At 40.0% G+C, this 21,698-nt stretch overlaps 1 protein-coding gene across 4 annotated transcripts; it reads left to right on the forward strand.

The window, feature by feature from the left end:
- The first annotated feature begins 505 nt into the window (after nucleotides 1-505).
- Nucleotides 506-15,943, forward strand: LOC100194658 (troponin T type 3a (skeletal, fast)). 4 transcript variants are annotated; one of them, XM_014124071.2, is made up of 14 exons: nucleotides 506-692; nucleotides 2,875-2,914; nucleotides 3,031-3,035; nucleotides 4,492-4,650; nucleotides 8,297-8,314; nucleotides 9,218-9,236; nucleotides 9,767-9,806; nucleotides 9,924-10,040; nucleotides 10,281-10,358; nucleotides 10,480-10,593; nucleotides 10,765-10,877; nucleotides 11,143-11,233; nucleotides 11,861-11,901; nucleotides 15,638-15,943. In XM_014124071.2, exons 2-14 carry the CDS (start codon nucleotides 2,895-2,897, stop codon nucleotides 15,669-15,671), a joined length of 849 nt encoding a protein of 282 aa, XP_013979546.1. In that variant the 5' UTR covers nucleotides 506-692; nucleotides 2,875-2,894; the 3' UTR covers nucleotides 15,672-15,943.
- The last annotated feature ends 5,755 nt before the right edge of the window (nucleotides 15,944-21,698 follow it).

Here is a 21,698-nt window from a genome sequence, read left to right on the forward strand (position 1 = left end):
ATCGTCACTCCTACTCTGAGACACTGTAGATACGGGCCCTGGTGAAATTCTAATGCACACAAATACAAGACACAGCCACAGTAATCTTCCCATTATAGAATACTTCATAAATAGACTATAATGGGAAGATTACTGTGGCTGTGTATTGTATTTGTGTGAATTAGACCCACTGGTCAGTCCAAATACTACTTTAAAGCTGCTGAAGACCCTGAAAGTTGATTCAGCAAATAATGTAAAGTGTTGAGGTAAAGTACAGACTGTCCACAGATCCTGTCCTCATTTGACCAGGCCATTGACATACATTATGTTTATGTACAGTATCCATCTGATCGCCTACTCCTGTGGGAAAGGAAAGTCTACCATCTGATTGCCTCGACTGACGTTCCTCTTGGGTTAATTTTGCTTGCCTAATGTGATGGCAAATATAGCAGTAGGGGCGTTGGCTGTCCCTCTCCAAACTTGAGCCTCCCTCCCTACCCCACAATTTATCAATTTCCTTATTAAGTGCCGGGTGTAAGACGTCAAGACATCCCCATTGGGGCCTCGCCTCCGACGCTTCCTTGTCCAATAGGGACCTTCCTTGGATCAAGTGTCACTATAACAGAAGAACATAATCAGGGTTGTAATTCTGCAGAACCTTACAGCCAGTCTCGGCCACCAGGGAGCTCACTTCTTCTTTCCGCTATTCTGAGGTAAGAGAGAGAGATGGAGAGTGGTTGGAAGGAAGAGAGAGTGAGTGGAACAAGAGAAGGAGTGGGTGAGTGGGTGAGTGAGTGAGTGAGTGAGTGAGTGAGTGAGTGAGTGAGTGAGTGAGTGAGTGAGTGAGTGAGTGAGTGAGTGAGTGAGTGAGTGAGTGAGTGAGTGAGTGAGTGAGTGAGTTAAATAAAAAGCTTCAGATCAAGTGCAACGTTAAGAGCTCAGGGCCCCCCTAGCTGTCTCCTTTCAAAAACAGCTGAATCCACACGTGCAAAACCACTGCCACTGTGTTGGAACACTCAGTCTTTAAAGCAGTCGGCTGCTCCATAGTAATGTTGAGGTCAAGGGTGAAAGGACCCACCAGGGGGATAGGGACAGGTGAAGGGAACATACAGGTTTCTACATAAGCTTCTAGCTTGACTTGATCAAGATTGTGGGTGTCTCTTTTTGCAAGAATATAATTCTTGAAAGCCACAGGGCATGTAAAATGAAGTGTCAACATTTTGTGTCAAGAAATGCTGGTATACGTGTGTTCTTGATGTTTTTGTTAGAATAAGCGCTAAAAGTGACTTGGGTGCAACAAGGTTTCTGGGGGTGAGGCCTGGTTCCAACAGGCTATCGCAAGCATGGGATTTAAAAATGGCCCTCTAAGACATGTAACTATGTTGTGGAGCTGATCCAATGGTTTAAATCAAAATGGAGGATAAGATGAGGGAATCTTAGAGATATGCTCCATGTTACCTCAATGTTAGGGTTGAGAACAGTATTGTTAGCACTATACTGGTCTTTTGTGATATGGTAAACAGATAGCTGGACAGATATCTAGTGGACAGAAATGTTTGCGTGTTGTATGTCACAGCAAAGTCAGTGATAGTTTAATAGAGAGAAAGGTGTGACATTCTGTTATTCTGGAGACCTGTGAACTATGAGAACATGGTGGCACGTTGAGCCTTCCATACTTATAGGATAAACACATAGACACTCTACTAATGTTACAGGGCCCATTGAACAATAGCCGGATTTGTGAAATCAACCCAGAAATCTATAGCTATGATAATATGATTGTAATTTCAAGAAACAGCCTTTGACTTTCAGTCATTGTCAAACAGTTTCCTGTTCTTTCATTATTCCCTATTTCCCCATTTTTGTTTTGTATCTTTAACAAGTTAATATGACATAATGGAAGCATGGAAAAGTGCCTGAAATGCCTATGTGAGGGAGATGTCCACATAAGGAAATTAAATGAGAATTACTGATACTATTCCAAGAGAAAGAACCTGATCTGTGCTTTGGAAATCGGATCCTGGACCCATTTCTTAAAGACATTTGCAGCTGTCTGTTTAGGAGTAGTTATAACGTGTGACTAGGTCTCTAGGGTGGCCCAGTTATAGAAGTTGTGGTTTACAAATGCAAAGGTGAATGTTTTGTGAACATCCTTGTAATGCACGCTAATCAATTCAAAATGTGTAACTTTGGGGATTTATCAGATAATGATACATTGTCTGACAAGATAACAATAAGTTGCAAAACAAAACCTAAACCAGAATTAAAAGGCTAGCGATGGCTTACTAAATTGGTCTAGAAGTGACCGAAACTCTTTAAAATGTTGATAAAGCGTTAGATCATCATGTTTCTAAAGATGCATGTATTCTAGCACCTATGTTGAGGCATGGAATTTGACCAAGATATTAAGTTAACTTGAAGACCTTAGATTTTGACCTTCACATTGACCTGTGGTCTGATGGAACATGACTCTAGCAGCCAGGGAAGGAGGGAGGAAGGGGAGGAGGGAGGGAGGTAAAAGAAAAGGCCATGAATATTTGCATGGGTGCCTTCTCATTTATCGTCTGAGAAGCAGAATTGGCAGCGTGTTGAGTTTCAGTATATTTTCCTAACACTAATTAGAAAACAGCTATAAAAATTTGCAGATTTAGAGCTTGGTAGATTCAAAAGCAATCCCTTTACAAATTCAGCAAATTTTTCTGTACCACAATTTATTCAAAAATGTCGGCAAAATGTTCCCCCATTAGGGTTGGGTTCTGGTAATGGGAGAAGACATTTTACAGTCTGGCATCCATCATAACCCCATGCTATAAATAATGCTAGTGACTTGAGTGTTGCCTCCTTGGCGTCTTAGTGAAAGTGTCTCTCTTTCTTCCCTTGTACCTCGTACCTCAGGTGCAAAGTCCACTGTCACCATGTCTGACACAGAGGAAGTGTAAGTATTAGCAACATTATTCTGCATCCTCACGATTACCTCATCCAGATTTCATTTTGGTGAGTTGTTTTGACTGCCTGACTAAACTTGCAATATCTTTTTCTATCCTTTCACAGCGAGGGTAAGTTACATTATTACTATATTATTGCTATGTATCATTATTGTATCTTTTCATTATCATAGTCATTTTAAATTGGTAATTGTTCAATCATATGCTGAAACATTCTGTATGTTTTTTTAACCAATGCCTATCTGATTTCAGTCCTCAATGTAGAATAGTTAAACGCAATGGAGAAACTTGTCTGGACTCCTTAAGTTTCAAGTTGTGTTCAAAACTGCCCTCTATAGCACAACAGCATACATTGACTTGATTTTCGATACTTTAAATGTAGAGAAAGCCATGACTTAGTCATGACTTATTGATGAATGGTTTCAGGAGCCAATGTTGATAACAGGCCATGAACTAAATTGAGCAGGATGCATTTAAATGAATTAATGCATTCCTTTAAATTATTTTCTAAACGTCAGACCACATACATCCACTAGTCTGTTAGCAACAGGTCCCTGAAACTCTCTAGACCTTTTACAGTTATACTGTCCTCCTAGTTTGTACATATTCTGTCTGAATAAAAATACATATCTCCTCTTTATGGAGGGAGATAAATCAATCCTATTATACTATCAGGCCTTGAAATGTTTTGTCTGCTCAAAAGTCTTCTCAAGAGACCTAATTTAACAGCACTTTGTGAACTGCCATTTCATCAGCTATGGAGGACTGTATTGTGCATGCATACAATTGATCCCTACTGTACCCATATTTACAGTATATAATATATATACTAAATATTATATTATATACTGATATATTGGATGCAGACGGATTCTTTTGGTAATACTATTGTTTTACTCCTTTCTTTCTCCAAAATTTTTGTTTATATCCGTGGAGGCGAGGGAGAAGGTAAAAAACAATGACGCGCAGACAATGAAAATGTTCATGCCATCTATACTAATTTGTCAGCTGTTTCGCTCTTGATCCTCAGTGTGTTTGAGGATGTGTGTTCAACTCATTCGATCTTCATGTAGCTCATAGCATGTTGGATAATGCTAAGGCTACCACTTCACCTCACTTCATCAGACTTTAACTTGAACTTACAATATGGTCATTGCGGAAAAGATTTATCTGCAGAGTAAGAAACTACAGGCTCATGTCAGACTAGATATACCAAATTAGAAGATACCTCGTCGGCAAACAAACCTTTGTAATTGGCAGAAGTGTTTGCATAGTAGAAAAGTAGCAGAGCAAGGTCCATTTCAGGTCCCTGTATGTAGGAAGTATCAACACATTGCCCAGTATTGCCTCTATAGATCTATTCATTAACCCCTGAACTCTTTCTCCTGCTTGCTATTTTCTCTGCCTCATGTAGTGCCACCCGGTGGTTACGCCCATGAACTCATCTCCTCTTTTAACCTCCATATCTCTCTTCTGTTCTAAATAACTCACCCTCTTTCTCATGCTTCCATTCATTAACCTCTCCATTCACCTTCCTCTCCCTGGTTACTCACTGCATGTTGTGTAGCCATAGCAGAAGAAGTAGTTGAAGAGGTAGTTGAAGAAGAAGTGGTAGAGGAAGAGGTAGAAGTGGCCCCAGAGGCAGCCCCAGAACCAGAGGCAGAGCCTGAGCCAGAGCCCGAGCCAGAGGCAGAGCCTGAGCCTGAGCCAGAACCCGAGGCGGAAGGTATGTTGGCATGGGGTATTCTATCATCCTTTTAGATGCAGCAGTGCGCTCCACCTGTTACAGCCAGACAGACCTAAGACTAATATAGCTAGGGATGTGTTCCAATGTCCATAGTAGCATACCCCTTAGAATCCAATACATTGGACATATTTTATTATAAGTGGTATGCTAGTGTCGAAAGTGGGATATATCCCTAGTGTACTTTCTTGTTCTACATTTACTTTAATGTAGTACCTTCCCTTCATAGCTGGCCAAGACAATGGATGCATACACTGTATTATTAGTTGTATGTTATTAGTTATATGTTCCCATTTAGAATGTGCTAATAAATATGCCCAATTCCCTGTTCCGTTCTCGCTGCTTTTAGGCCTAGGGCAAACTGCTTCCTCATTGCTACACAAAAAAATGCTGGATTAAAAACAACCTAACAACCAGCGCTGGGTAAATATTGGACAGAACACACACTGGGTTATTTTGACCGAGCCAGTTGGGTTGCGTGAAAAACCCAACATGTTGGGTTGTTGGGATTATTCAAACAAGGGTTAATTTAACCATCAGTTGGGTATTTTTAACTTTCACGCTGGGGTGACCTAGCAGCTGTGTCTTATTGTATGTAATCCTTAAATTATTTTCAGGAGGCGTGGCTTATTATGGCCGTGAATATTCAGACAGCTCTTATTGGCCACCCGTGAGAGTAAATGTCATTCCTGTTCATCATGTCAATGTTCAACCTTAACATGTGATAACTATACAACAGAACAGATTAACAGGAATTATTTTTACTCTCATGGTTGGCAAAAAAATCTGTAAGCCACACCCCTACTGAAGTACGCTTCTAAACTCTTCTGACCCGCTGGGTCATACAGTGCCTTCAGAAAGTATACACACCACTCAACTTTTTCCAGATTTTGTTGTGTTACTGCCTGAATTTAAAATGGACTAAATTTAGATTTTTTGGTCACTGGCCTAGACACAATACCCCATAATTTAAAGTGGAATTGTGTTTTTCTAAAAAATTCTAAATTAATAAAAAATGAAGAGCTGAAATGTCAATTAGTATTCAACCCCTTTGTTAAGGCATGCCAAAATAAGTTTAGGAGTAACAATTTGCTGAACAAGTCGCATAATATGGACTCACTCTCTGTGCAATAATAGTGTATAACATTATTTTTGAGTGACTACTTCATCTCTGTACCTCACACATCTCGGTCCCTCAGTCAAGCAGTGGTTTTCAAACACAGATTCAACTACAAAGACCAAGGAGGTTTTCCAATGGCTCGCAAAGAAGGGCACCTATTGGTAAATGGGTCAAAATTAAAGAAAGCAGACATTGGATATCCTTTTGAGCATGGTGAAGTAGTTAATTATACTTTGGATGGTGTATCAATAGCCCTAGTCATTACAACGATACAGACGTCCTTGCTATTTCAGTTGCCGGAGAGGAAGGAAACCTTTCAGGGATTTCACCATGAGGTCAATGATGACTTTAAAATAGTTACAGAGTTTAATGGCTGTGATAGGAGAAAACTGAGGATGGATCAACAACATTGTAGTTACTCCACAATACTAACCTAATTGACAGAGTGAAAAGAAGGAAGCCAGTACAGAATAAATGTTTTCCAAAACAGGCATACTGTTTGCACTAAATTAATACTGCAAAATATGTAGCAAAGCAATTAACTTTTTGCCCTGATTGCAAAGTTTTTTGTTTGAGACAAATCCAATACAACCCATTACTGAGTACCACTATCCATATTTTCAAGCATAGTTGTAGCTGCATCATTATTATGGGTATGCTTATAATTGTTAAGGACTGGGGAGTTTTTCAGGATAAAAAGAAACGGGATGGAGCTAAGCACAGGCAAAATCCTAGAGGAAAACCTGGTTCAGCCTGCTTTCCACCAGACACTGGAAGATTAATTCAGCAGGACAATAAACTAAACACTAGGTCAAATCTACAATGGAGTTGTTTTTCCAAGAAGACAGTGAATGTTTCTGAATTAACATGAAGTTAATTCATTTTGAATTCAGGCTGTAACACAACAAAATGTGGAATAAGTCACAGGGTTTTAATACTTTCTGAAGACATTGTGTCTCAATAACCCAGCACCAATAACCCAGAATCAACAATCCAACCTTGCTCTTTTTAAAGAAAACAGCCAAACTAAGTGACCCAATGCCTGCAAACAAGCAGTTGGGTCAACCAAACAACCCAGCATTTTTTGAGTAGATAGCAATACAATTATTGTCTGTATACATATATATATATATAGGGATCAGAGTTAGAGTTGGAAGTCTAATGCGTGCATTTTATATATATATATATATATATATATATATATATATATACACGCATTAGACTTCCAACTCTAACTCTGATCCCTAATGTAAGTCAACATCAGTGTATCAAAATATAGTAGATATTCTACACTGTTTATTCCCGTTACTCTTAAAGGAGCAAAAATACCTCTGTGCTTCTACTATGAGCCTGAAAAGGCATAATCCTGATTATACTGTACATGTACTCTGAACATGTGTTTGTTGTGACAGTCCCTTCTTAAAGTTAGAATCCTTAGTTGCTACATTTTTTGGAGGTATAAATTAATGATATACACTGAGTGTACAAAACATTAAGAACACCTGCTCTTTCCATGACAGACTGACCAGGTGAATCCAGGTGAAAGCGATGATCTCTTATTGATGTCACTTGTTAAATCCACTTAAATTTGTGTAGATAAAAGGGAGGAGACAGGTTAAAGAAGGATTTCTAAGTCTTGAGACAATTGAGACATGGATTGTGTATATGTGTCATTCAGAGGGTGAATGGGAAAGATACAATATGTAAGTGCCTTTGAAAGGGGTATGGTAGTAGGTACCAGCAAGGCTTCTGGGTTTTTCACTCTCAACACTTTCCCGTGTATATCAAGAATGGTCCACCACCAAAAGGACATCCAGCCAACATGACACAACTGTGGGAAGCATTGGAATCAACATGGGCCAGCATCCATGTGGAATGCTTTCGACACCTTGTCAAAGGTGTTCCTTATTTTTGGTATACTCAGTGTATACTCATTGATTCTTGAAGAATATAACTTATAAATGCCTCATGAGCTTAGTTTAACTGATGTACCTCATCAGAACCCAAAATATAAGCTTGTTTTACTCCAATGTTTGTAAACAACGTAAATGTAAAGAGACTGTATAGCTTCAAAACATTGTTAAAACAGTAATTTTTAGATCATGGATGGTCAGTCGTTGCATCAATAGCACTGTCTATGAATCTGAGAGTGGTTACATTTCTCCAGGGCCATCCCTCAGCTTTTACCGAAACAGAGGCTGGGTGTTGCTTTGTTTTTGTTTCAACTAAGGATTCTAGTTTTAACTGAACGATACTTTGAGGCGCTTTTGTGTGAGACACGTTTACAAATTCTTTATTGTACTTCCACTAACTGCTGAAGTGTCGCGCTAAAGTAATTCGTAGTGCTTAGCCCGACAAAGTATCATTTCCATTTGAAATGTTAAAAATGAGATGACGCAAATGCTGAAGCTTAGGTAGAGTATGCAGCCTATGGCTTATTAGTCAGCCCTCGATGCCATTGCTAACGCTGTTTATTTTGCTTTTATTTTCATTGCTTGCTGCATGCAGAGGTCGTTGAAGAGGAAGGTATGTTGATTAAAGATGAATTATCTGTGTCACTCTGGTTGGTATGTAGGAATGCGTATGTATATATTGTCCATGTCCCAGGTCTGAGGTCTCGCTGTATTGAGGGAACGTCTGATCTGTCATACCTGTTTGTCAGATCTAGAATTACTGTGAAATTGGCTGACTGGTAGGACAAAGAAAAACTACACATCAGTTAATCGAATCCATTTTTAAATGGTGTGTTTTGGGAAAGAAATAAGAAAAAGGATGGAAGAATATGAAATGCTAACATTTGCTTAACCGCGCAGTGACCCCACTGTTCAACCCTCCCTGCTGTGCCAACTCATCATTAGCACGGCATGCACCAAACACATAACAAGAGAAAGAACATGTTCTTCTAACAATGAAATCTGTGTTGTCTTGCTTGCGGGTCAAACGATAAACATTACACAGTTATAACGTTTATCTTTTAAAGTTAAACACTTTGCTTGTTTTTTAGCAGTAATATTTTTTATTATAATATTTTCCTGTAATATAAGTAGACTTGAATTATTCTAAAATAAGATCATACTTTAGAATTAAATCAAGCACACATAACGAATGTTCACATTCTTCAATTGTGTGTGCGAAGCTGCTTATGTAAAGTCAATATCTGAGATTTGGATTTGGATTTTCGTGGTTATTTCTCTGCTGATTTTCATAGCACTAACAAACATCCACCACCTCAAATTGAAAGCCAGGGATTTTTGGAATATCTACTGCAGATCAATGTTTTTCTCCATTTCATGTAGAAACAATCAAATATTCATTCAAGTAATGCCTGAATCTTTTTTGCCTGATAATTACTCATTTGCTTTATGCTGATTTGTGCATATCTAACCCAATAACATGTACTTGTCCTCCTCTTCATTTCTTAATATACAGCCCAAAAGCCACAGTTCAAGTAAGTCATCATTTCATGTAACCCCTCATTTGTTTGTACACATTTCTAGATGTGTATGATTACTACATAGAAATGACTGCCTTCATATTTCCATTTCCATTTCAATCTCTCATAAAGTAAATACTACATTCTTAACTGTGGTAGTCAAAACCTCCAGCTGTCTTATTCTATATAGGCCTAACGCACCAAATATGAATTTTTTCTTTCTTTTTTTAGATATATATTTTAGTTATTATTTCACTGTCCTTATTTCAGGTCAACATCACATCAATTTGTAAATATGTAGATATATTTCATTACAAACAAGATGACATGAAACATAACAAAAGCCACAGAAAACAAAACAGTGACAGTAAAAAAATTAAATAAAAAATAGTTGAAATTCAATTTCAGTTCTCTGCTGTCTTACAGTGTTGCATTACCCCTAACATTATACATTTTTTATTACATGCGTAAAAAAAGAAACATTATTTATTTTTAGTATTTTACTACCCATAGATTCACTGTATTTTTATATTGACACTTCTCAGGGTACCAAAGATTCCTGATGGCGATAAAGTGGACTTTGACGTAAGTAGCCCTTCATATATCATGACCATCTGGAGACAGCTGGCTGGATAATACCAGGGCTAATGTCAGAGTTGACGACATGTACTTAATACATCGCTCTACTTCCTAACCTTACAGGACATCCAGAAAAAACGTCAGAACAAGGATCTTATTGAGCTGCAGGCCCTGATCGATGCTCACTTTGAGCACAGAAAGAAGGAGGAGGAAGAGCTCATCGCCCTCAAAGAAAGAATTGTGAGTAAGAATGAGTAAATGACATCACTCTGCATATACATGGGCTAAATTTGAAAATTAATACAAGGTCGTAAATAAAATCAAGGTTTTCTTATTGGACAAGTTCAGGTAGTTCATTCCTACTTGCTTACATTTAGTTCCTGGTGAATACAACCATGACAAAATGATAAGACACTGCAGTGCCTACTGGTGGCCAAAGGTAATACAACCAACCATGTGTATCTGTGTGTCCGTCTGCAGGAGAAGCGTAGGGCTGAGAGGGCTGAGCAGAACAGGATCCGTAGCGAGAAGGAGAAGGAGCGCGCGGCGAGACGTGAGGTTTGTGTCCTCCGCCAGTACCACTATCGACCCCTCCGGGCTTTCTTCAACTATCAGCGTTCTGTCAACATGGGACCTACAACTACAACACACTGACTTTGTGCTGTGATCTCTAATACAGGAGGAGAGGCTGAAGAGGGAGGAGGCAGATGCCAAGAAGAAGGCTGATGAGGACGCAAAGAAGAAGTCTGCCCTGTCCAGCATGGGCTCCAACTACAGCAGCCATCTGCAGAAGGTGACCTTGCGACCAGCCAGTCTTCACAGAACCATACGTTACGATTAGATACAATATAACTTACTTGTATACAACATGTAATTCAGAAGAAAAAAAATTATAATAATTATGTGTGTACATGTGTGATCGATGGACTTGCCCCTTGTAACCACTGCCATTCATTTGTAACAGGCTGACTCAAAGAGAGGTGGGAAGAAGGAAACTGAGAGAGAGAAGAAGAAGAAGATCCTGGCAGGCAGACGCAAGGCCCTGAACATCGACCATCTGAACGAAGAGAAACTGAAGTAAGAAACAGTTCAAGTAACAGACTTGGGCTTCATGTACAGTACGGTGTGTGTAGTGTTTTGTTTTGGCGAGGAGAATCAGGCCTACAGCAGGAAAAGTCAGGTACAAGTACAATAGCTTTTGCAATTGTCTCGTTATCTGAAATGAATGCACTTTAAGAACAACCTTCAGCCAATCAGAATCAAGTATTCAACCTCAGGTGTAAATATGAAATCTCCACAGAGAGTTTGAACTCACAGAGTCATCTTGCTTGCTCTGCTCTAGGGAGAAGGCAAAGGAGCTGCATGAATGGATGCAGACGCTGGAGTCTGAGAAGTTTGACCACATCGAGAGGCTGAAGAGGCAGAAGTATGAGGTATGTATCCGATGTCCTGGTTAAAGAAAAGAGAAATATACTGTAAGTTATCCCAGTGATGCATACATACATACATACATACATACATACATACATACATACATACATACATACATACATACATACATACATACATACATACATACATACATACATACATGCATACAGCAATATGCACATCTGAAAGAATTGTGGACTGTTTAAGTTGATGAGGGGCGCCTTATGATATATTTTAAAGACACATTAACTGAAATGACGTAATCTTTTATTTTACTCGCTCTAATCAAGAGCTAAGCTGATAATATGACTGGCTCCGTTCTTAGAGCATATACCTTTGGACACGACCGCATTCCCCTGTGGCAGTACGGACGATACTGTTATTAACCGTGACCTGATAAAACGTCTAGCTCAGTCACCACATTATCAGTTTTTCCTTAGGTTTTTACAGACATGGGTCATGTAAGACACCCTGTAAGATATTGTATTTGTAGATACCCTGGAAAATTCCAAGTCTTACCTGAGTAAAATCAAGGGTGACAGTGGGCCACCAATTCTCACCATCTGTTTGGTGGCCTCAGTCACGGCCTCTCAGATATGAACGCAACTCTGCTTTGATATCTCCTCCAGGTCACAACCCTGCGTAAGAGAGTGGAGGAGCTGAGTAAATTGTAAGTAAAGCTGGACAGTTGTCACAGCTCAGGGGGCTCTGCCGTGCCACTGCGGTGCATGGTCTGAAACTTAATGAGAAAGTTGCATGTGAAACTTAACACAGAGGCGACTGAAACAGAGCAAAAGGTTCAATGATCGATCGAGGAGACACCATGGAAGACACCAAATTAAATCTTAATGAATATTGATTATATTTCACTCATTCAGGTTGAACACTCCATGTTATAGACAGGTTATGACACATGGCATACTGTACCATGTCATTCTGAAACATGTTACAGAGGTATTAGAGTGTGTCTATGTGAGAGCACTTTAGACTGAGACCCAATCATAGACCCATAGAGAACTGCTGAGCTAAAAGCCAGTCAATAGTCAAGTCTTAAGAAATGGTGTGATTCACAGGTAAGTGATTCTGTCTGGATTTCATTCCCACTGAAAGAAGTGACAGAAACTCAGTAGTGGTAGTGTCTGGCTAATCGTTTCTAGCATGTCCTCCTCTCTTAAACTCTCTATTCTTGGCAATTTGGGGAGTTAATACTGACACACACACACAGACAACTAGTGTAACTATTCACATGCTCTCACTGTCCTATTTTTTTTATCAATAAAAACCTATTAATTTTTTATTCTCCCTCTTTGATTAGGCTAAGTGCAGAAACCCAAGACAAGATCAATCTTCTCATACAGCAGCAGTCTGCAAGGGTCTAGTTTAGGGTGTCCCGTCCTAAGTAAGAGTGTCTGTTAGGCTAGGTGTGTGTCTGGTCTTCCCCATACTGCCATATACAGCAGGCAACCCCTGGCCACAGAACATTCAGTCCACAGAAAGGAGAGCATTGGGGCTCCTCAGTCCCAAGGTAAAGCCTCAGTCAGTCAGTCAGTCAGTCAGTCAGTCTCCTGTAAAATGTGCTGTTAAATGTGTCATTTCCAGGACATCACTCCCAGGAACTGCATTGACATGTTACAGAAACAGTAAGTAATGTAGCTTCCACCCCTATTTCATTCTGCCAAGACTGTTTTTAGGACAGTTCATGTAAGTTCGTGGCTGAAATCATTACAGTTTAGAATCCACCAATGAGATGAAATGCTATTGAGTTTATCTCTCCCTTCATTATCTGACAGAAGAAACCAGTTTGCTATAGAACAAGATTGACATTCATGTTACTGTATTGGCAAACATAGCCAGCCATTCATTCTGAATTTGCTATGACATGACTTATTTAGTACTCTTGGCCCTTTGGACATAAACACAAGCACTACTCTTATACCTTTGGCAAAACACATATACAGTAGACACTGACAATCCAAATCGCAAAAGATATAGTCCTACAACCAGGTTCAAGATGACAGACTTATTGGATGTCAACAAAGAAAGTCAAGTTCTTGTGCATCACGTTCCTGAGCTGTAATGTAAGTAATGTAAGTCTCAAACCTTATTTTTTTGGAATATACAGAGCATTTGAAATCTATTCAGACCCCTTTTCAACATTTTGTTACGTTACAGCCTTATTCCAAAATTGATGAAATCGTTTTTTTCCCCTCATCAATTCTCACACAATATCCCATAATGACAAAGAAAAAACTAGTTTTTTATTAAGAATAAAACTCTGAAATATCGCATTTACAAAAGTATTCAGACCCTTTTTACACAGTACTTTGTTTAAGCACCTTTGGCAGCAATTACACCCTCGAGTCTTCTTGGGTATGACGCTACAAGCTTGGCACACCTGTATTTTGTGAGTTTCTCCCATTCTTCTCTGCAGGTCATCTCAAGCTCTGTCAGGTTGGATGAGGAGCGTCGCTGCACAGCTACTTTCAGGTCTCTCCAGAGATGTTCGATCGGGTTCAAGTCCGGGCTCTGACTGGGCCACTCAAGGACATTCAGAGACTTGTCCCAAAGCCACTCCTGCATTGTCTGGGCTGTGTGCTTAGGGTTGTTGTCCTGTTGGAAGGTGAACCTTCGCCCCAGGCTGAGGTCCTGAGCGCTCTAGAGCAGATTTTCATCAAGGATCTCTCTGTACTTTGCTCCGTTCATCTTTCCCTCGATCCCGACTAGTCTCCCAGTCCCTGCCGCTGAAAAACATCCCCACAGCATGATGATGCCACCACAATGCCTCACCGTAGGGATGGTGCCAGGTTTTTTCCAGACGTGACGCTTGGCATTCAGGCCAAAGACTTAAATCTTGGTTTCATCAGAACAGAGAATTGTTTCTCATGATCTGAGAGTCTTTAGATGCCTTTTGGCAAACTCCAAGCGGGCTGTCATGTGCATTTTACTGAGGAGTGGCTCCCGTCTGGCCACTCTACCATAAAGGCCTGATTGGTGAAGTGCTGCAGAGATGGTTGTCCTTCTGGAAGTTCTCCCATCTCCACAGAGGAACTCTGGAGGTCTGTTAAAGTGACCACCAGGTTCTTAGTCACCTCCCTGAACAAGGCACTTCTAACCCCTATTGCTCAGTTTGTCCAGGCGGCCAGCTCTAGGAATGGTCTTGGGGGTTGTAAACTTATTCCATTTAAGAATGATGGAGGCCACTGTGTTCTTGGGGATCTTCAATGCTGCAGATATTTATTGGTACCCTTCCCCAGATCTGTGACTCAACACAATCCTGTCTCGGAGCTTTACGGACAATTCCTTCGACCACATGGCTTGGTTTTTGCTCTGACATGCACTGGCAACTGAGGGACCTTATATAGACAGGTGTGTTCCTTTCCAAATCATGTCCAATCAATTGAATTTACCACAGGTGGACTCCATTCAAGTTGTAGAAACATCTCAAGGATAATCAATGGAAACTGGATGCACCTGAGCTCAATTTCGAGTCTCATAGCAAAGGGTCTGAATACTTATGTAAATAAGGTATTTCTGTTTAAAATGTTGTATACATTTTCACTTTGTCATTATGGGGTATTGTGTGTAGCTTGATGAGGAAAACATTTATTTAATCAATTTTGGAATAAGGCTGTAACGTAACAAAATGTGGAAATAGTCAAGGGATCTGAATACTTCCCGAATGCACTGTATAAGGCTCTGGTTCTCTTTGGTCCATGTGTTCTACGTTGTGGGTATTGTCACATTGTCAAATGTTTCAAAAGCAAAGAAAATATATGAAAGCATCAAATCTGATCCTGAGGTAACTTTACATTTCTTCATTGTGAAGTCAATGAAATGCCTGTCCAATTACTAAATAGTGTGCTTTCAACGTTGAGCTTTGGACTGCTGTTTCTTTGCTCTGTCAGTGTTGCATTCTAATTTCTCGAAGATATCATGTGTTTCACTGCCACTAAGGACCGGCTGTTAGCCTGATAGCCATAGGATGTGAAAAAAGATAATTTCCTCCATAAAGACAGAAAATACTCCATGAATCCTCACGAGCACAGTGGTATAGAACACCTGGGTCAGTGAGAGAATCATGTAATATTTCCTTTGCTTTCATTCATTCCATCATCACCTCCATTCCATGGTAAGTGCTGCATGGTGTGTCGAAAAGGATAAGCATGACAACTCCATGACTTGTTTTGAGTGGTCTGTTGTGATTGATGATTGTTAGTTAGACCAATGTTATAATATTAACATTAGAACAGCATAACTCACACATTTGCATCCATATCTAAAGTCATTTGGAAGTCAATTCAGGAACTTAAAGTCAATGTAAGTCTTTATTTATAGATGAACATGTGCATTAATTGTCTCTTCATGGGATGTTTACTCTGTTTCTCTGTCTTTCTGATGTTTTATAGCTCCAAGAAGGGTAAAACGGTCCGCAGAAAGTAAACGGTACCGTTCTGCTGCTTGGAGTCCAGACTGCCACCGTACTACCGGACACAAGCCTAATTCAGCAACAACAACACACACTTACACTAAGACCATGGCTCAGACACAACTAACTCTATGTCTTAATGTTTGCATATTCACACAAGATGTGCTACGGTCTACAGACGTAGAACGGAGCCATTAGCTGCTGTTGTAGGAATTATCCCTCACGCTTTCTCTCCCTGGACTGTTTGGTTCTCAGTATTTTTGTAAATAAAGTGTCACTCTTCAAACTTGTCTGTAGATCTGTTATTAACCAAACCCTCAAAAAAAATACATGTATTTTTTTGCTGTGTAATTTTAAAGCAATTTGTTCATATTAATAATTATATCCACTCTAATAAGAGGCATAATGTTGTGTTTGCAAAAATAGACCAAGATTAGCTTGTGAATGATTTATGCCCATGTTAGAGCAGAAGAAATATTGCATTATAATTAAGGTTTCTTCAACATACCATTCCATCACAAACACTGAATATCAGAGTCATCCAAATGAGGTGTTCTGTCCCATTTTGAGGAAAAATGTAAGCATTTGAATTGCCATCACAATTAGATTGAGTTAGATTGTAACCTAGACTGAAATGTTCCGGTGTGTAACAGACAGTAACGTAAGTGGTTCACTACAGTAGCGTAGCACAGCCGTTCCAAACCTTTTCCGTTGCGGGGGACAATCAAATCTCTATCAAAATCTCTAGGACCACCATTTGTGTCACACCTGCTCCCACTCTCCCTCCCTGGCGCTCAAGGGCGCCAGGCTGCCCAGCTTCACGCACACCTGCTTCCCTCGTCACGCGCATCAGCGATTCATTGCACTCACCTGGACTCAATCACTTGTGTTATTTCCTCCCCTATATCTGTCTGTTCCCCAGCTCTGTTCCCCGCTTCAGCTTTAATTGTCGTATGTCTTTGTATTAGCCGGTTCTGACGCTGTTCCTGTCCTGTTCCACGTCTGTGCTAAATTAAATGTTCAACTCTCCATACCTGCTTCTCATCATCAGCGTCGGTTCTTACAATTTGCAGAATGGCATAATATTTTTAAGGCACATGCAGTCTTTGTAGTTTTATTTTTAAAAGATGTCTAATAAATCACTGTGTGTTTATTTAATTAAAATAACTTCAACATACATTTTTTATCATTTGTTTCCCTGAGCCTCCTTAGGCCCTTGAAATGTTCAGTCTGATCATGTAGGCATTAGGAAACACATATGAAGATATTGATGTAATAAACAGCCCTAATTAGCTGAAGCCTCCAGTGATGATCCATGGCCCGGAGCCTGTAGGGATGATCCATGGCACGAAGCCTCCAGTGATGATCCATGGCCCGGAGCCTGTAGGGATGATCCATGGCAAGAAGCCTCCAGTGATAATCCATGGCACAAAGCCTCCAGTGATGATCCAAGGCACGGAACCTACGGCGATGCCCTCTCAGCCCGGAGCCTCCAGCTACGCTCCTCAGCCCGGGGCCTCCAGCGACGCCCCTCAGCCCGGGGCCTCCAGCGACGCCCCTCAGCCCGGGGCCTCCAGCGACGCCCCTCAGCCCGGGGCCTCCAGCGACGCCCCTCAGCCCGGGACCTCCAGCGACGCCCCTCAGCCCGGGGCCTCCAGCGACGCCCCTCAGCCCGAGGCCTCCAGCGACGCCTCTCAGCTCGGGGCCTTCGGCAACGGTCTGCAGCCCAGAGCCTCCGGCGGTGGTCGGCAGCGCAGAACGGGGGCTACGCCCGGAGCCAGAGCCACCTCCATAGCTGGAGGATTGGCGGAAGGGCTTGGGGTGTAGCAGAGGAACCGTCGTAGACGGTGGCCACCCTCCCTTCCCTCCCTTTAGGTTTTGGGTTGTTTTTGTGGGTTTCTGTTCAGGGGGTACTGTCACGTCCTGACCAGTGAAAAGGGTCATTTTGCCATAGTAGTATGGTCAGGGCGTGGCAGGGGGGTTGTTTTGTGTGTTTTGGGGTTGGTTTGTTTCTAGGGGAATTTGTTCTAGTTTTCTGTTTCTATGTTTCATTTTCCATGTGTGGCCGAGTATGGTTTCCAATCAGAGGCAGGTGTCTTTTGTTGTCTCTGATTGGAAGCCATACTTAGGCAGCCTGTTTTCCTTTGGGTTTTGTGGGTGTTTGCTTTCTGTTTAGTATGTTTGTATACCTGACAGAACTGTTTGGCTGTCGTTTGTTTTTTTCTTTGTGAAGTGCTTCCATTTAAAATAAAAGGATGAGCACTCAACACGCTGCGCCTTGGTCTGTTCACTACGACGCCTGAGACATGCGGCTACATTTTATTTCTGTAAATCATTTTCAGAACGCAATCACATTATGTTTGACAGCTTTATCGCTTTCTCCATGTTTTTGAAATGTATAAGCCTTTAAATGACCTTTTACAGACTACTTCTACAAACGAGGTAACACTTGTGGCAGCACCTATTCCTGTGGCCCCCCCATCTTCTGCACTACTTCTTGTGGCCCCGCTCCACCTATACCACTTCCTGTGGCCTCCCCTCCACCTATACCACTTCCTGTGGCCTCCCCTCCATCATTCCCTGAGGCTTATTGTCACCACACTCTTCTGTTGATGTTGGTGATGACAATGAGCAAGTCATCCCTGTAAATAATTAAATGTCTTGTTATTACAGATTCATTTTGGGACATATCTGAGCATTGTTATTCTGAATGTCTCTTTTTTTTAGTGTTGACCTCCAAACACTGCTGAAGTTAATGAGATGCCAACCAAATTAACGTGATGAGGGACAATGTTTATGATTGTGCAATGAGAGGCTTTAAGAGAGCCCGCTTTAATCCGGAGGCAAAAATAGACCTGGTTTTTAGGGACGCTGACGGAAAAGGGGCAGCTGATGAGGGTGGACCCCTCAAGACAATTTCTCCGGCTGCTAAAAAGTGCCATCCATTCCTCTGCAATATTTGAGGGAACTGATTGGCAAAAATGCCTTTCTTGCAACTCTCAAGGCGAGTTACACTTTTACACCAACAAAGACACGTTTGTTTATGGCAATATATATGAGTTGAGTATGACATTTGATTTTTGAATGTAATGTGTCCTTTATTTACTGTTTGTCTTCTGTGTGACAGTACTCTATGGCGTATACAAGCAGGTGGGCAGCATGATTGCTGTCTGTCTGGTACATGGGGGTGTAGAGCCACATTTTTTCAGAGGCTATACAGGCAAGTGTGTGGCCTACAACCTCCTGTGCCAGAACTGAAAGAAATTGCGGAAATGACTTCAGAGAGAAGTTGGAGAAGGTAAGTAACTTTATACTGTGATCTGTTGAAGCGCCCGTCCCGCATGCGGGATCAACATCCAGCGTAAAATCATTTCGCCATATTCATAACCGAACAATAGCAAAATGTAATAATTAATTTTTTTCAAATATAGGACTATTTTATATCGTTTTATAGATACACCTCTCCTGAATCGAACCACGTTGTCCGATTTCAAAAAGGCTTTACAGCAAAAGCAAAACATTAGATAATGTTAGAGGAGTATATCGTCAAAGTATTCACATAGCCATTTTCCGACCAACCACATGCATCACAAATAACCAAAAAACAGCTAAATGCAGCACTAACCTTTGACAATCTTCATCAGATGACACTCCTAGGACATCATGTTACACAATACATGCATTCTTTTGTTCGATAAAGTTCATATTTATATATAAAAACAGCATTTTACATCGGCGCATGACGTTGAGAAACAATTTTCCCTCAAATGCATCCGGTGAAATAGCGCTACAATTTACTAAATTACTATTTGAAAACATTTTTAAAATGTAATATTGTCATTCAAAGAAGTATAGATTAACATCTCGTGAAAGCACCCGCATTGCCAGATTTAAAAATATCTTTACTGGGAAATCACACTTTGCAATAAAAGGGGATGCTATACTCAGAAATATAGGCTAGCGTTACAGGTCAGCGCCATCTTGGAACAATCGAATATCAAATCTACTCTTGTATACTATTGTAAATATTCCCTTACCTTTGATTATCTTCATCAGAAGGCACTTCCAGGAATCCCAGGTCCACAACAAATGTAGTTTGGGAGATAATCTGTAGGGTGGTGGTCTCCTGTACCCTGACCTGATCAGGACAGTCATGACAGTATCAAAAGTAAAAGTATTTTCACATACCTTATATTAAGCAAACCCGATGGCACAATGTTCTTGTTTTTTAAAATGTAAGGATAGCCAGGGGCACACTCCAACACTTAGACATAATTTACAAAGGAAGCATTTGTGTTTAGTTAGTCCAACAAATCAGAGGCAGTCGGGATGACCAGGGATGTTCTCTCTTGATAAGTGAATTTGACAATTTTCCTGTCCTGCTAAGCATTCAAAAAGTAGCGAATACTTTTGGGTGCCCATGCTCGATTAGGCTACATCCAATGGTTTAAACCCTGCATTGCTGATGCTACTATTTATTGGCCATTGAGCAGTGGTGGAAAAAGCATCCAATTGTCATACTTGAATAAAAGTAGAGATACCTTAATAGAAAATGACTGAAGTAAAAGTGAAAGTCACCCAGTAAAATAATAATTGAGTAAAATGTAAAGGTATTTGGTTTTAAATATACTAAAGTATCAAAAGTAAATGTAATTGCTAAATTATACTTAAGTATTAAAAGTAAAGATCATAGGCAGTATTAGGGTTGTTCTCTTGATAAGTGTGTGAATTGGACCATTTTCCTGTCCTGCCATGCATTCAAAATGTAATGAGTACTTTTGGGTGTCAGGGAAAATGTATAGAGTAAAAAGTACATTATTTTCTTTAGGAATGTAGTGAAGTAAAAGCCAAAGTAGTCAAAAATATAAATATTAAAGTACAGATAACCCAAAAAAGTACTTTACACCACTGTCATTGAGAGGCTTTGAAGCCACCAGTCGGCCATATTGGCACTTCCAAGTAGTAGCAGTCCTCCATAGCGATGAATGGAATTCAACACGATTTCAATTAAATGTTTAAAGAACAAAAGTAGATGTATTTAAGTATTTGTGTTGTTGTTGTAGTAGGGACAGTACATTAGTAATCTAAAAAAAAAATACTTAAAGAAAACGCTTTACTTATTTCTATTTTATCTTTAGCTCACCTAATATAATTTAAAAGTATGCATTAAGGTGTCTGTAATAGAATGCATGTGACAAAAACGAATGTAGACGTTAATAAATTCATTTCTGAAGCTTCAAAAACTTCTGCACTGCAGTACACAATGTGAACTCGTGATGACGCTGTTGCTCTCTCAATGTTCAAGGGATATTTTCTGCCCTGACTGTAGATCTACTGTACTCATAGAAATATAATTACTAATAATAATACTATTGGTAGGCTTCTAGACCCGTGAGGCAAGCAACTCACTTTGCACACTTGTCAGCTAAAAAAACCCACTCATTGTCCCTTTCACTTCTGTTCAAGATGTTTACGTCGTTCACTTTTGAACAAGACAACAAAGAAAGGCAAAACAATTATGTTCACACAGCTCATAATACTTTTCCATCAAATTATATTTATTCTAATTGGCTATAATGTTAAGAATATAGACCATATCGGGCCCAATGTTGTTTGTGCTTTGTGGACTTATTTATATTTGTAAAGTTAAATGTCAGACACAGAAAAACATGCATGTGTTAAAATAGTTTTTTTTAGGGATATCATTAAAACGAGTCTTCTTGGTTTATTTAAAAAAATGTTAAAGAACTTTTTTTCGCAGCGTGCATATTTCATATAAATATGAGTAGGATTTTCTTTTAGAAATGAATTCACGAAACCAATATGTAAATGTCATAATAGAATGGAGAGAAGAATTGTGTAGGCTATAGACTAGGCATATACTGTCTGTCTATTTATTTTTGTGAATTGCAAAAATGAAACCCCTCGTGATAATAAAAAATGGTGTGTTACTGCTATACACACATTTTTTTTAATGAAACATGTTGGAGTTGCACGTACGCTAGTAAGTATTCGGCCCTGAGTTGATAGGCCTAATATCG

The sequence above is a fragment of the Salmo salar genome, chromosome ssa10 (genome assembly GCF_905237065.1).
Source record: "Salmo salar chromosome ssa10, Ssal_v3.1, whole genome shotgun sequence".
In the NCBI taxonomy this organism is placed as follows: domain Eukaryota; kingdom Metazoa; phylum Chordata; class Actinopteri; order Salmoniformes; family Salmonidae; genus Salmo; species Salmo salar.